Below are 11,494 nucleotides of genomic sequence, written 5' to 3'. Positions count from 1 at the left end.
AGCAGACCCTCTAGAAGCTATCCTAAGGCATGTGGAGGGAGGTGATTCAAGTGGATGAGGAATTGTCAGGATGGTCACATCCAGAGGATAGTGGTCAATGGCTCAATGTCCAGATGGAGATTGGTGACAAGTGGTATCCCTCAGGGGTGCGTACTGGGACCAGTACCGTTTAATATCTTCACCAGTGACATAGACAGTGGGACTATGTCACTATGAGTGCACCCTCGGCAAGTTTGCAATTACACCAATTCTGAGTGGTGTGGCTGACATGCCTGAGGGACAGGATGCCATCCAGAGAGATCTGGACAAGCTTGAGAAGTGGGCCCCATGTGAACCTCATGAGGTTCCACAAGGCCAAGTACAAGGTCCTCCACCTGGATCAGGGCAACCCCCAGCATTGGTATAGACTGGGGCATGAATTAACTGAGAGCAGCCCTGCAGAGAAGGACGTGGGGGTACTGGTGGATGAAAAGCGGGACATGACCCAGCAATGCACACTCACAGCCCAGAAAGCCACCCGTGTCCTGGGCTGCGTCACCAGTAGTGTGACCAGCAGGTTGAAGGAGGGGATTCTCCCCCTCTGCTCCACTCTCATGAGATTCCATGTGGAGTACTTGCATCTAACTCTGGAGTCCTCAGTGCAAGAAAGACATGGACCTGGGGAACAGGTCCAGAGGAGGCCACAAAGATGGTCTGAGGGCTGGAGCACCTCCTGTGCAAGAACAGGCTGAGAGAGTTGGGATGTTTAGCCTGGAGAAGAGAAGGCTCCAGGGAGACCTTCTTGGGGCCTTTCAGTACTTAAGGGGATCTTATAAGAAAGATGGGAACAGACCTTTTAGCAGAGCCTGTTGTGATAAGGCAAGGGGTAATGGTTTTAAACTAAAATAGATCCTGTGTGATCTGATCTAGGTGTCCTGCTCCGGCAGGGGGATTGGACTAGATGATCTTTCGAGGTCCCTTCCAATCTCTAACATTCTGTGATTCTGTGGTGAAACACTGGACCAGGATGCCCAGAGAGGTGGTAGGTGCCCCATCCCTGGAAATATTGAAGGTCAGGTTGGATGGGGCTCTGAGCAACCTGGTCTAGGTGAAGTTGTCCCTGACAGTGGCAGAAGAGTTGGACTACATGACCTTAAAAGGTCCCTTCCAACCCAAACTATTCAATGATTCTATGAACTTCCAGGGAAGGAAGGAGTCAAAGAGTCCATCAAAGTCTATCAAAAGGATATCATAGACAAAATGAATCTCCATGGGGGAGAGGAAAATTGCAACAGTGAGCAATTAAGTTTAGAAGAGGGGTTTAGCAAGAGCCACTGGCTGTAACGAGATCCAGTCTGTGTAAACCAGAGGAGAAATACTTTATGCAGAGATTATTTTACACGTGACTGACAAGCAACCACTGGAACAGTTTATCAAATCTTGGTGTACACTCCCTGTCACAGGACATCTGTACAAAACCTGGTTTATTTTTCATTCAAACAAAAATTAACTGTAATGGAAATTAGATCAGATAGTTAATAAAGCACATTCTTGTCTATGAACTCTGAATTTACTTTGTCTGCCTTTCCTTTCTTATGTGATAAACAGTGAGATTATATCTACCTAGATTACCTTATAAATAAGAACAGTCTAACAGGGGTAGGTTGGTAGTGGTTTTCAATTGATACCACTAAAAATTCAGAGAGGTTTTTGGCACAGAAGCCTTTCTCCCTACACACCACACCTCATCTATATTCTCAGATCTTCAGACCTGAAATGACATTTCAACTGGAGTCCCTTATGATTCCTGTCAGTCAGTGTTCAAAACCTTGTTCAGGGTTTATTCTGCCACTGACAAAGACAGATGGGAATTTAAGTCTTCCTGAGTCCTTCAAGCTCTCTGAGGCTGTCCTAACTCCTATATCAAACCACTTCTTTCACATATTTATCAAGCTCCACCTTAAAGCAGGTTGGATTTCTACCCTGCCTTTGCTTTTAGAAGGGACCCAATTTTCCTAGTGTTTATAACCGTACCTCTGATTGCCAGAGTAATTTAACTAATGCAAGTCTTAACTCAGCTCTAGTCCAGTGTGACATTTTAGTTTAAGGGTTTTTTTTCTTTCTGTTGCTCTGTTTTCAGTGCTTTCAATGTATTTCGGGGGGGGGGAGGAAAATAATCTCCACTCAACCTCTGCTCTGCCAAACTAAAAGGGGCCAGTGTTTTCCAGTGTCACCTTGTAGGGTGAATCCTGTTCTCACAGTCTTACCATTAGTTTCCATCTGCATTTTTTTCCCATCAAGACCCCATTTTTTCTTGGCAGGGGCAATGGAATTCCAGATGAGAAGCCACCAGGGCTTCAAGCCAGGGTGCTAGCACTTCCATAATTCTGCTAACAGCCGCCTTCACACCCTAATACACAACTTGACATCACCTGTCCTTGTGTTTGGTTTTGTTTTTTCTGGGCTCCATCTCACTACAGGCTCCTAGTTATCTTTTAGATCAATTAATACCTGTAGGTCCTCCTTTTCCTCCACAATTTTCCTGGCACGCTCCCAACTTCTCTCTCCCTGATGTCTGGATCTCCCGCACACTCATCCAATCTTCAGGAGCTTTAACAACCCCCGCTCTGGTGGTTTCCTGATGTTCTGCCTTACAGCCAAATCTCAAACCTTTTCAAGCCATTAGACAGAGTTAAGTTTCACTGGCCAGGGGTGAACAATCCTACCGTGCTGATGCATTCCACATCCAGACAGCGCAGTGATGGACACCCTTCACCAAGCTGGACAGACTCATTTATTTTCTTATTTATTTCACTATTTCTTCAACCACACTGATTTATTCCAAAGCTTTTACAGTATGCAGTACCTTTCAAGCACAGGCAGACCATTAAAACACGCCAGCACGGACATCTCCAGTTCTGCAAGCTCCACGCAATCCACCAAGCAGCTTTTTAGATTTGTGAACGCCCGAGTGTGAACCCCACTGTGCTTGCCTATTAAGACATAACCACCTTGAATGCTTAAAGCACTGGATCTTTTCCAGTTTCATGGCTTTTAATTAAGATATTGCTCAAATGTGCCTTGAACTGCCCAGTTACAAGAAAGGATCTGGATGTGACCAGGTCTGGTGGCTTTCACAGAGCAGAGTCTTTTCTAGATATCCAGGGAGATATGTTTGCACTGTTTTTCTTTGTGTACCTGGTGTCTGACAGCACGCAAGATAAAATAAAGATAAATTATGGCTTTCTCTCTCAGCCAAGTGAGCGTTATGGTTTACATCTTTCCCTGCTTTTCCCATGGCACAGTACTGATCCTGCTGCCCCAGCTCGATGGGTTCTGTGTCATCCATGACTGTGAAAATTTTCATTAGTGATGCTTCTTGAGTTACTGCAAACCCTTTAGGGAGAAGCACTTTTCCAAAAAGCCCCATTCTCGAACTGGGAAAAACGAGAGGCTGCTGGGAATGGTAGCAATGCCACAATGAGCCCGTGACAAGCAAACCCCGAGTCATTAAATCAGCTTGTGCACTCATCTTGTCTCCATCCCTGAAGTCTCTGAGTACCTCACAGTGATTCACAAATTTCTCTTCTGTGGTTTATTCAGCAGTTTTACAGGAAATTGCATAACGCTGGAGTTTTTCCACCCTGGATGACAACAAAAACATCACAAAAAGTCTATCAGCATTTCCCATGAAGTATAAAATACCAAACATACCTTGCCCCATACCCCATCCAAGCACCGGTGTTGGGGCCATCCCTTTGCAGTGCAAACAGTGTTTTTGGTTTTTTTCCATGGGACAAACCCCAGGACATGAACCTGAAGAAGAGACAACGTATGGCATGAGTCTTCTCATAGCGGTGATGTCACCTCCTCGGGAAACTCGTTGCTCTACAAATCCCAATCCAGACTGGAGCTGAGCTCTCCTCTGATTACCCCGAGGGAATCCGCCCACAGGATCAACAGGAGGTGGAGGGTGGGAAAACATATAAAGCTCCCTGGGAGCAGCTCTCCTTTGCTGTCCTGGCTGCAGGGATCTGCTCTCAACATGAAGACACTTCTGGTTGGGCTCCTGCTTGGCCTGGCATCCGTGGAGTTGGGTAAGACCACTGCATTCCCAATGCTGCAGGGACCCCCTGGAAAATGCCTAGGAGGGGAGGGGAAAGGCATCAAAGCAGAAAGACCTGTGAATCCCCACATAGGGGAAATAACACCTTTATGTATTTAAAGTCAATGGAGAACATGAATGGGGAAAGGGGATGTGCATTCCTGGTGGGGAGAGCTGTGAGACCTGTCTGAGAGTAATGCACATCATTCAGATACATAGATGGTCGCCTGTCACCCGACCCTGCTCACATCATACCCTGAGATAGAGGGGACCAACACACTGCTTTATGAGACTAAGGTGTAAATGACAGCAACATGGCACAGGGCAATAGAATCATGGGCAAAACCTTAAGCCAACAGCCTCTGCTTAAGCTGCTGACCTGTCTCCTCAGGGACAGGATGGGATATGTTGGGGAATTGAGTTGTTCAGCCTGGAGAAGAGAAGACTCCAGGCCCACCTTATAGCAGCCTTCCAGTATGTGAAGGGGGCCTGCAGGAGAGATGGGGAGGGACTTTTTTGCAAGGCATGTAGTGATAGGACAAGTGGTAATGGCTTTAAACTGAAAGAGGGCAGACTTAGATTAGATATAAGGAAGAAATTCTTCACTATGAGGGTGGTGAGGCATTGGCCCAGCTTGGCCAGAGAATGGGATGTGGATGCCCCATCCCTGGAGGTGTTCAAGGCCAGGCTGGATGAGCCTTTGAACAACCTGGACTAGTGAAACGTGTCCCTGCCCATGGCAGTGAGGTTGGAACTCGATGATCTTGAAGGTCCCTTCCAACCCAAACCATCCTATGATTCTATGTTCATCCTGAGCTCCTGTTATCCCTAAAACCTCCTGGCTGGCTGCTGGAAGCACTGAAAACCAGAGGGAGAGGCTTCAGTACAGATACGAGTGAGGACATGAGAAATAACTCTAGGGACTTTGGAGAGGTTAATTAAACCACCAGATTCAGGGTTTTCACTTATTTCTGGAGACTAGGAGATAGGTGGAGATTGGAAATTCCCCTGGGTCTCTTTCGGTTTGGTCTCTGATGGATAAACTGGCAGCAGGGTCTGATCATGGCTGTGTTCTTCCTCCATCTATTTGTGACCCAATGCAAATAGAACAGACTCATCTTTGGGGTGACACCAACTCAATGGGGTTTAACCTACAGTCCATGGGCCCCAGAGGTCCTCAGACTGTTTTCATGGGACTCTGAAAGCTCTCAAAGTAAAGGCAGCCTGGTGAGGGATCAAACAGCTCCATCTGGAGGCATGGATGCGTGAAGATCATTCAGAATGTTGCAAGTGGAAGAAGGCTTGAAGACATATGCCTTGCAAGCGTTTATGTGTGGAAGCATGTTTGTACTCTTCTTCAGGCTGCATTGATTTTTTTTAATCGCCCTGCCCTCATTTGTCCTTCCACCTGTCTCTAAAGCGAACCCAGTTCTGGCTGAGGGACTCGCTCTGGGTCAAACTCACTATAGGGCTGAACCAGGACAGGAGCTGTTACTTTTACACAGCTACTGAAATTTTTTAATATTTCAGTACCTACTGGTTTTTTTCCTTTCCTTCTTTCAGGATCTTTCACAGGTGCCATATTATCTGTTTCCTTTCCTCTGTATGAGTCTAGTTATGTCCTCGATTTAATGGGGTTGCTGAGGAACTGACAAAGCAGGTTTTTACCCACAGATCTCAAAGCACCTTAGGGAAACAGAGAGGCATCGTCACCCTTTGATTTATAGTTGAGACTGAGGCAGAAATGGTTTTTCTGCGATGATCCAGTGGGAAGCAGCTGGTCTAGTCACAGCTCTTGCAGCTCAGGAGTACGTCTGTGACTCAAAATATACCACTTATTCCTGGAGGTTTGAAGTCAAGTGGTAGAAGCTGCTGTCAGACACTGATGAAGAGTGAAATGCTTGCCTTAGATCAGGACACAGCACTGTCCTCTCTGCTTAGTACTTCTCTTTTCACAGAATCATAGAATGATTTGGGTTGGAAGGTACCTTCAAGATCATCGAGTTCCAACCCCCCTGCCATGGGCAGGGACACCTCCCACTAGCCCTGGTTGCTCAAAGCCTCATCCAGGCTGGCCTTGAACACCTCCAGGGATGGGGCATCCACAGCTTCTCTGGGCAACCTGTTCCAGTGTCTCACCACCCTCACAGGAAAAAGTTTCCTCCTAATATCCAATCTAAATCTCCCCTCTTTCAGCTTAAAACCATTACACCTTGTTCTATCACTACACCCCCTGATCAAGAGTCCCTCCCCCTCTCTCCTGTAGCCCCCTTTCAGCACTGGAAGGCAGCTATTAGGCTGTCTGTTAAAATATAAGACAACATCTCATCGTCCATATGGAAGGGATCTACTGAAGTCCTGAGCTCTGTTAAACAGGGATGGCTCCACCACACCTGTTTACAAAGGATATGGCCACAAGAACACCACCACTGCTCACATTAAATAGTCCTTCCTACATCTGCAAAGAGGCCAGGAAAAAAGGTTTCGCCCTATTGCATTTTTCCAAAGGAGGTGTTAAGAGAAATAAATGACCTGAAAATTCTTTCTAGAGTCAGATGTTCAAACAACTGCCTTCAAAAATATTTATCCTTACCACAAAGTTCCAGAGGTTTCCCTCTAAAAATAGATGTTGCAGAACTATAGAAGAAAAAAAATTGGCTCTCTGCAATTTTACCAATAGATGGCAGTGGACACATTTGGGTGGTTCTTCAGCTGTCTTGTTAGTAGAAGGCACGCAGAATAGCAAATATTGAACCAAGCTGTTTTCTGTCATCAAGCTACATCAGCAAGACTCCAAAAACATAGGCACACACAATATCTGCTGGCTGCGGATGGACAGGTCTTGTACTGAGACTCTTGAGCAACTGCTGTGATCAATGCTTGCATATGTTGTGTCCCTGTGTTGGCAGGCAGGCAGTAAGAGCTTTGCAGCATCATCTGTTTTAAAAAGCAGCAGCAGTCCCTGATGAAAGTGAGGTTTAGGCTACGTTCAGCCCTTAGGATCTCTAATACAGCTCTGAAATTTAAATTCTGCTGTCAGTTGCTAAGTTCTCCAGAAATCCCCCTAAACAAGCACAAAGGGGCCGTCACTGTGGGTGGAGGGATGGGGGAACTAACTGCCAGTCTTTCAGTGCTGCTGAATGCTGCTCTCAACAGAAGGAGCTATTTTGCTCTGGGTTACAGCATTTCTTACAGAGGATGCAAAGATCTTATCAAAGCTGCTAAAGCAACAGATCCCTCTAGATCCCTGTTCTTTTTTGGGTTACTGAGCCCCCAAGGCAGTGATCACACTCAACTCCCACAACACCATCCTTGCCCTTCGGTGCTGGGGTTTGTTCTTTTCCCCCTGACATATCCAAGCTTTGCCATTGCCTCCAGATGTGATTAGTTTCCGAGACCAAATGCATCAAGGCGGGATGAATAGGACTGACTTGTCACATGGTCCCCACCACAGAGCAGAGAAGCTGCAGACTTGCTTTTGCTGTTGTAACCAACTCAGACCTGCTTCTGTTTCCCTCTGCAGCCCAGTCCTTACGATGTTATACGTGCAGGAACCAAAAGGATATTGCTGAATGCAGAACAATCACCATATGCCCCCCGTCAGCCAGGGTGTGCACAACAACGATGCACTCTGTAGACTCAGGTAAGTTTCGTTGCTTGCTGTGAGTGCTCCTGGGGAGAGACCAAAGAATCATTGAAAAGTTTGGGTTGGAAGGGACCTGTAAAGGTCATCCAGTCCAACCCCCCTGCAATAAGCAGGGACATCTTCCCCAAGACCAGGTTACTCAGAGACCTGTCCAACCTGTCTTTGAATGTTTCCAGGGATGGGGCATCTACCACTTCGCTGGGCAATCTGGTCCAGTGCTTCATCACCCTCATTGTAAAAAAATTCTTCCTAATATCTAATCTAAATCTGACCTCTTCCAGTTTAAATCCACTACCCCTTGTCCTATCACCACAAGCCCTACTGAAAAGTCTGTCCCCATCTTTCTTATAAGCCCCCTTTTAGCACTGGAAGGCTGCTATAAGGTCTCCCCAGAACCTTCTCTTCTCCAGGCTGAACAACCCCAACTCTGTCAGCCTGTCCTCATAAGGGAGGTGCTCCAGCCCCCTGATCAACTTCATGGCTTCCTCTGGACCTGTTCCAAAATGTCCATGTCTTTCTTGCACTGAGGCCTCCAGAGCTGGACACAGTACTCCAGGTGGGATCTCACCAGAGTGGAGTAGAGGGGGAGAATCTCCTTCCTTGACTTGCTGGCCATGCTTCCCTCTCTCCCTCCCAGTCTCTGCTTGGATTATCCTTTAACTTCTCAATAAGAATCCAAGTGGAGTTATCCAACTTTAGAGTAGGAAGGAGAGAAATCCATCAGATTCAGAGCCTCATAGTGAGGTATACAGGTCTTACTCTGTTTTGCCTTTCCTGCCCCTACACTCTAATGGACCCTGAACCTACAGATGTGTGCAAACATACTGCAGAAACCCAGGGGCTCTCTCCTTGCTTGTAAACGCTTTCACCTAACACCAACTGTCTCACCAGTGACCATGACAACTTTACACCAGTGCTTCTTGGCACTGCTACCTTCTATGCAGAGCCATTACAGGAGCAAGTCATCTGAACAAAATAAACAAGGTTTCGTGTTCCTTGCCTATGCTAGAACAAATTTGGAAGGAGCAGGAGGGAGAAAGGGAGTCATCAGGGAGAATTGGCAGACCTATTCCTACAAAGAGCAGTGTGGATTACAGCCACCCATGGATTACAGATGTTCAACACCTTCTTTGCCTTTACTTACCCATAAACACTTTGCTTGTAATTCCCCTCCACTGCATAAAGTCAGCATTTCTCAATGCCAGCTGCCTGCACCTTCCTTCACCATTTCTTTCTCTCTCTTCTCCTTCTCCCCTTCTCCAATCTACTTGTTTCAGGTTACCCCTTTTTCCTCAATGTGACCGTGACGAGGGGCTGTGCGGACGAGTGCATCCACTCTAATGCAATAGGGGCGACCAGACACACATCATGCTGCTACACCGACCTCTGCACCGATGAAGTCAGGAGCACCAACGGGGTGGGAAGAGGCTCTGCAGCGCTGGGTCTGATGGCCATGGTTGTCAGCACGCTCCTCCAGTGTGCTCTGTAACATCGTAAGTGCCTATGCTCCAGCCAAAACATCCCACCCCTCTCTCTGCCAAGCTGCCTCGTGAACTCTTAGATGCCTTGGGAATAACCTTCTTCGCTGATGTGTGGCTTTCGCCCATCTTCAATGCTGTGAATTCAAGTGGATTCAAGCCAAGAGTTTGGGCACCTGGACCTAAAACCCTCAAATTTCACGTTTCCAGCTGCTAAGCAGATGTTCTTCAGCTTCAGCTGCTTCTGGTCCTCAGGATCCACATCTTCCCCTACACCTTTCCTCTGTGGGGAGCAGTAGAGGATGAAGCTCTCTGCAGCAGAAGGGACCAGGCATTTGCCATCAAGGCTGGTGCTCTGGGGTCATCCTCAGCAAGAGCAGGGGTTGTATGCACACTGGAGTTCGACAATGCTTTTTTTCCCAGGTTTCCTCAAGCTCCCACACAACCTGTGCCCCTATTAAATCCCTGTGCATAACCCTCCAAAAACCCTGCAAGCCTCCATCAGGAGCTGGGTTTATTTTCTTTCCACTTTTGGTGTCATCTCCTGAGTCAGGGCAGCAGATGGACATTGGTTCCTGCTACTTGCTCAGCAGAGTGTGGTTTGCAATTGCAGAGAGCTGGCACTTAATTTTGTCTAGAATAAGCTATGGAATGAGTTCAGAAGGGCTCAGACTTCATGTGTTGAGACGGGATGTATTTCTGGAAAGTGCAAAACATGCCCTGAACTAACAGGACAGGGCAGGTTAGGCCTAGAAAAGCAAATTTGGGAGTCTAGCTAGCCACAACCTTCAGAAACCCTTCTCCTGACCTTGAGTTGCAATCAGAACTCCTGGATTTCCCTTCCCAGATGTTTTACAGACCATTTCAAGCAATTTCTTCTGTTACTCTGTCCTCCTCCATCCCTTCATGGGAGGGACTGCAGGAAAAAAAAAAAAAAATAGTAATGATTATTCCACATGGCAGGGAGCGCAGGAAAGGAAAAGTAATGATTATCCCAGACCCTTCACTCTGGTAAAAGCCAACAGCTTCACTCACACCAGGTTAACTGTTATACTGGGTCCCAGCTGGGGATTTGCTGCATTCTCCCTTGGAGCAGCTGTAAGATTGATTTTGATGCCCTGTCTGCTGTAAAAGCAGATGTAATGAAAGCAGAAACAAATGAACAAGGCATGCCCAGAGCCCTCTGCGTCTGGGAGAGACAGGGAACTTGTAATTTGCTCTTTTCTGGGGACAACTTGCAAGAGGAAGGGCAGAGCGGAGTGTTGATACATCTTGTGCAACATCCTTGTGCATTCATGCTATCCCTGCAACCTCCACTGTTGCAAAGTCCATTTTCACTCTGTTTCCATAAGACACCAGCCAGGAAACTAAAAGGAATAAGCAGGAGGACTCTTCTTTCTTCATTACACAGAGGTAACTGTTTCTCAAGGTCTGTCTCGGTACCATTTGCAAGAAAACTTTGACAAGGTTTTGCATTTCTTGGCAGAGCCCCCCGTGCAAGCCTGGGGCTCAGGAGGTTGATGAGTCCCCTTTTTTTCTGGAGGTGAAATGCTCCCTGCTTCACTAAAACAGCCCCAGCTTCCCTGAGACACCCTTTCAATGCCGAAGTCTACAGGGGAGGAAAAATACCATTGAGAGGAAAATGATTGGGAGCTACTCAAGTACTGATATTACACCCACTCTTGCAGACACAGAGCACCAGCTTCTGCTTCCTACTCATCTGTTCTCTGTTTCCCTGCTCCAAAACCAGTCTGATACATCAGGCCAGAAGCAAACCACCATCACTGCCCCATCCTTAGGTCAGATCACCTTTTCCACCCTGGATTCAAGCTCTGTCTCCAGTGGCCTTTCCACGCTGGCAGCAGGGTCCTGCTCTGTGCTAACGTGGGTTGAACATTTCTGCATCTGTTGCAGATGCAGATGAGTCAGGGTCAGGATACAGAAGGACTGGGAGGATGAGGGTTCCCTTCTGGTTGCACATCTAGCAAATAAATTCAGATCCTCCAGTTCTCAGCCTGCAGCATGTTTCTTGTGCGCTCAGCCTTCACCCAGGCAGGGAGCATGGGGCAGCACAGGCTGCAGAGAGGACATGTCTCTAGCTGCTTTCCAGCTCCCAAACCACCCTGTGCCAGAAAGGAGAAAAGCTACCAAAGGGGACAAGCAAAGGAGTGCAAAAATACTCCTCGCAAGAGATAGATTTAAGGCTTATCTCCATGGGAATAGGAGAGGGAGAAGGGTGGTAGAGGGGTAGAGTATGTCCAGTGGCTATGGGAGGCTCATCTGCAG

The 11,494-nt window shown here is 47.2% G+C and overlaps 1 protein-coding gene across 1 annotated transcript; it reads left to right on the top strand.

Annotated features, from left to right (window-relative positions):
* The first annotated feature begins 4,024 nt into the window (after nt 1–4,024).
* Nucleotides 4,025–9,219, top strand: SLURP1 (secreted LY6/PLAUR domain containing 1). Its single transcript, XM_010086452.1, has 3 exons — nt 4,025–4,076; nt 7,608–7,727; nt 9,008–9,219. The coding sequence occupies exons 1-3, from the start codon at nt 4,025–4,027 to the stop codon at nt 9,217–9,219; spliced, it is 384 nt and encodes a 127-aa protein (XP_010084754.1).
* The last annotated feature ends 2,275 nt before the right edge of the window (nt 9,220–11,494 follow it).

The sequence above is a fragment of the Pterocles gutturalis genome, unplaced genomic scaffold (assembly GCF_000699245.1).
Source record: "Pterocles gutturalis isolate BGI_N339 unplaced genomic scaffold, ASM69924v1 scaffold4771, whole genome shotgun sequence".
NCBI classification, from domain to species: domain Eukaryota; kingdom Metazoa; phylum Chordata; class Aves; order Pterocliformes; family Pteroclidae; genus Pterocles; species Pterocles gutturalis.
The sequence above is the reverse complement of the archived record's forward strand: the minus strand, read 5'-3'. Positions and strand labels throughout refer to the sequence as shown.

What these genes read in the sequence shown, in the direction of transcription:
- SLURP1 (XM_010086452.1), top strand. Translation starts at nt 4,025, where the DNA reads ATGAAGACACTTCTGGTTGGGCTCCTGCTTGGCCTGGCATCCGTGGAG. An exon ending in CCTGGCATCCGTGGAGTTGG is followed by an intron (nt 4,077 to 7,607) that starts GTAAGACCACTG and finishes TTCCCTCTGCAG; the next exon opens with CCCAGTCCTTACGATGTTAT. An exon ending in GATGCACTCTGTAGACTCAG is followed by an intron (nt 7,728 to 9,007) that starts GTAAGTTTCGTT and finishes TACTTGTTTCAG; the next exon opens with GTTACCCCTTTTTCCTCAAT.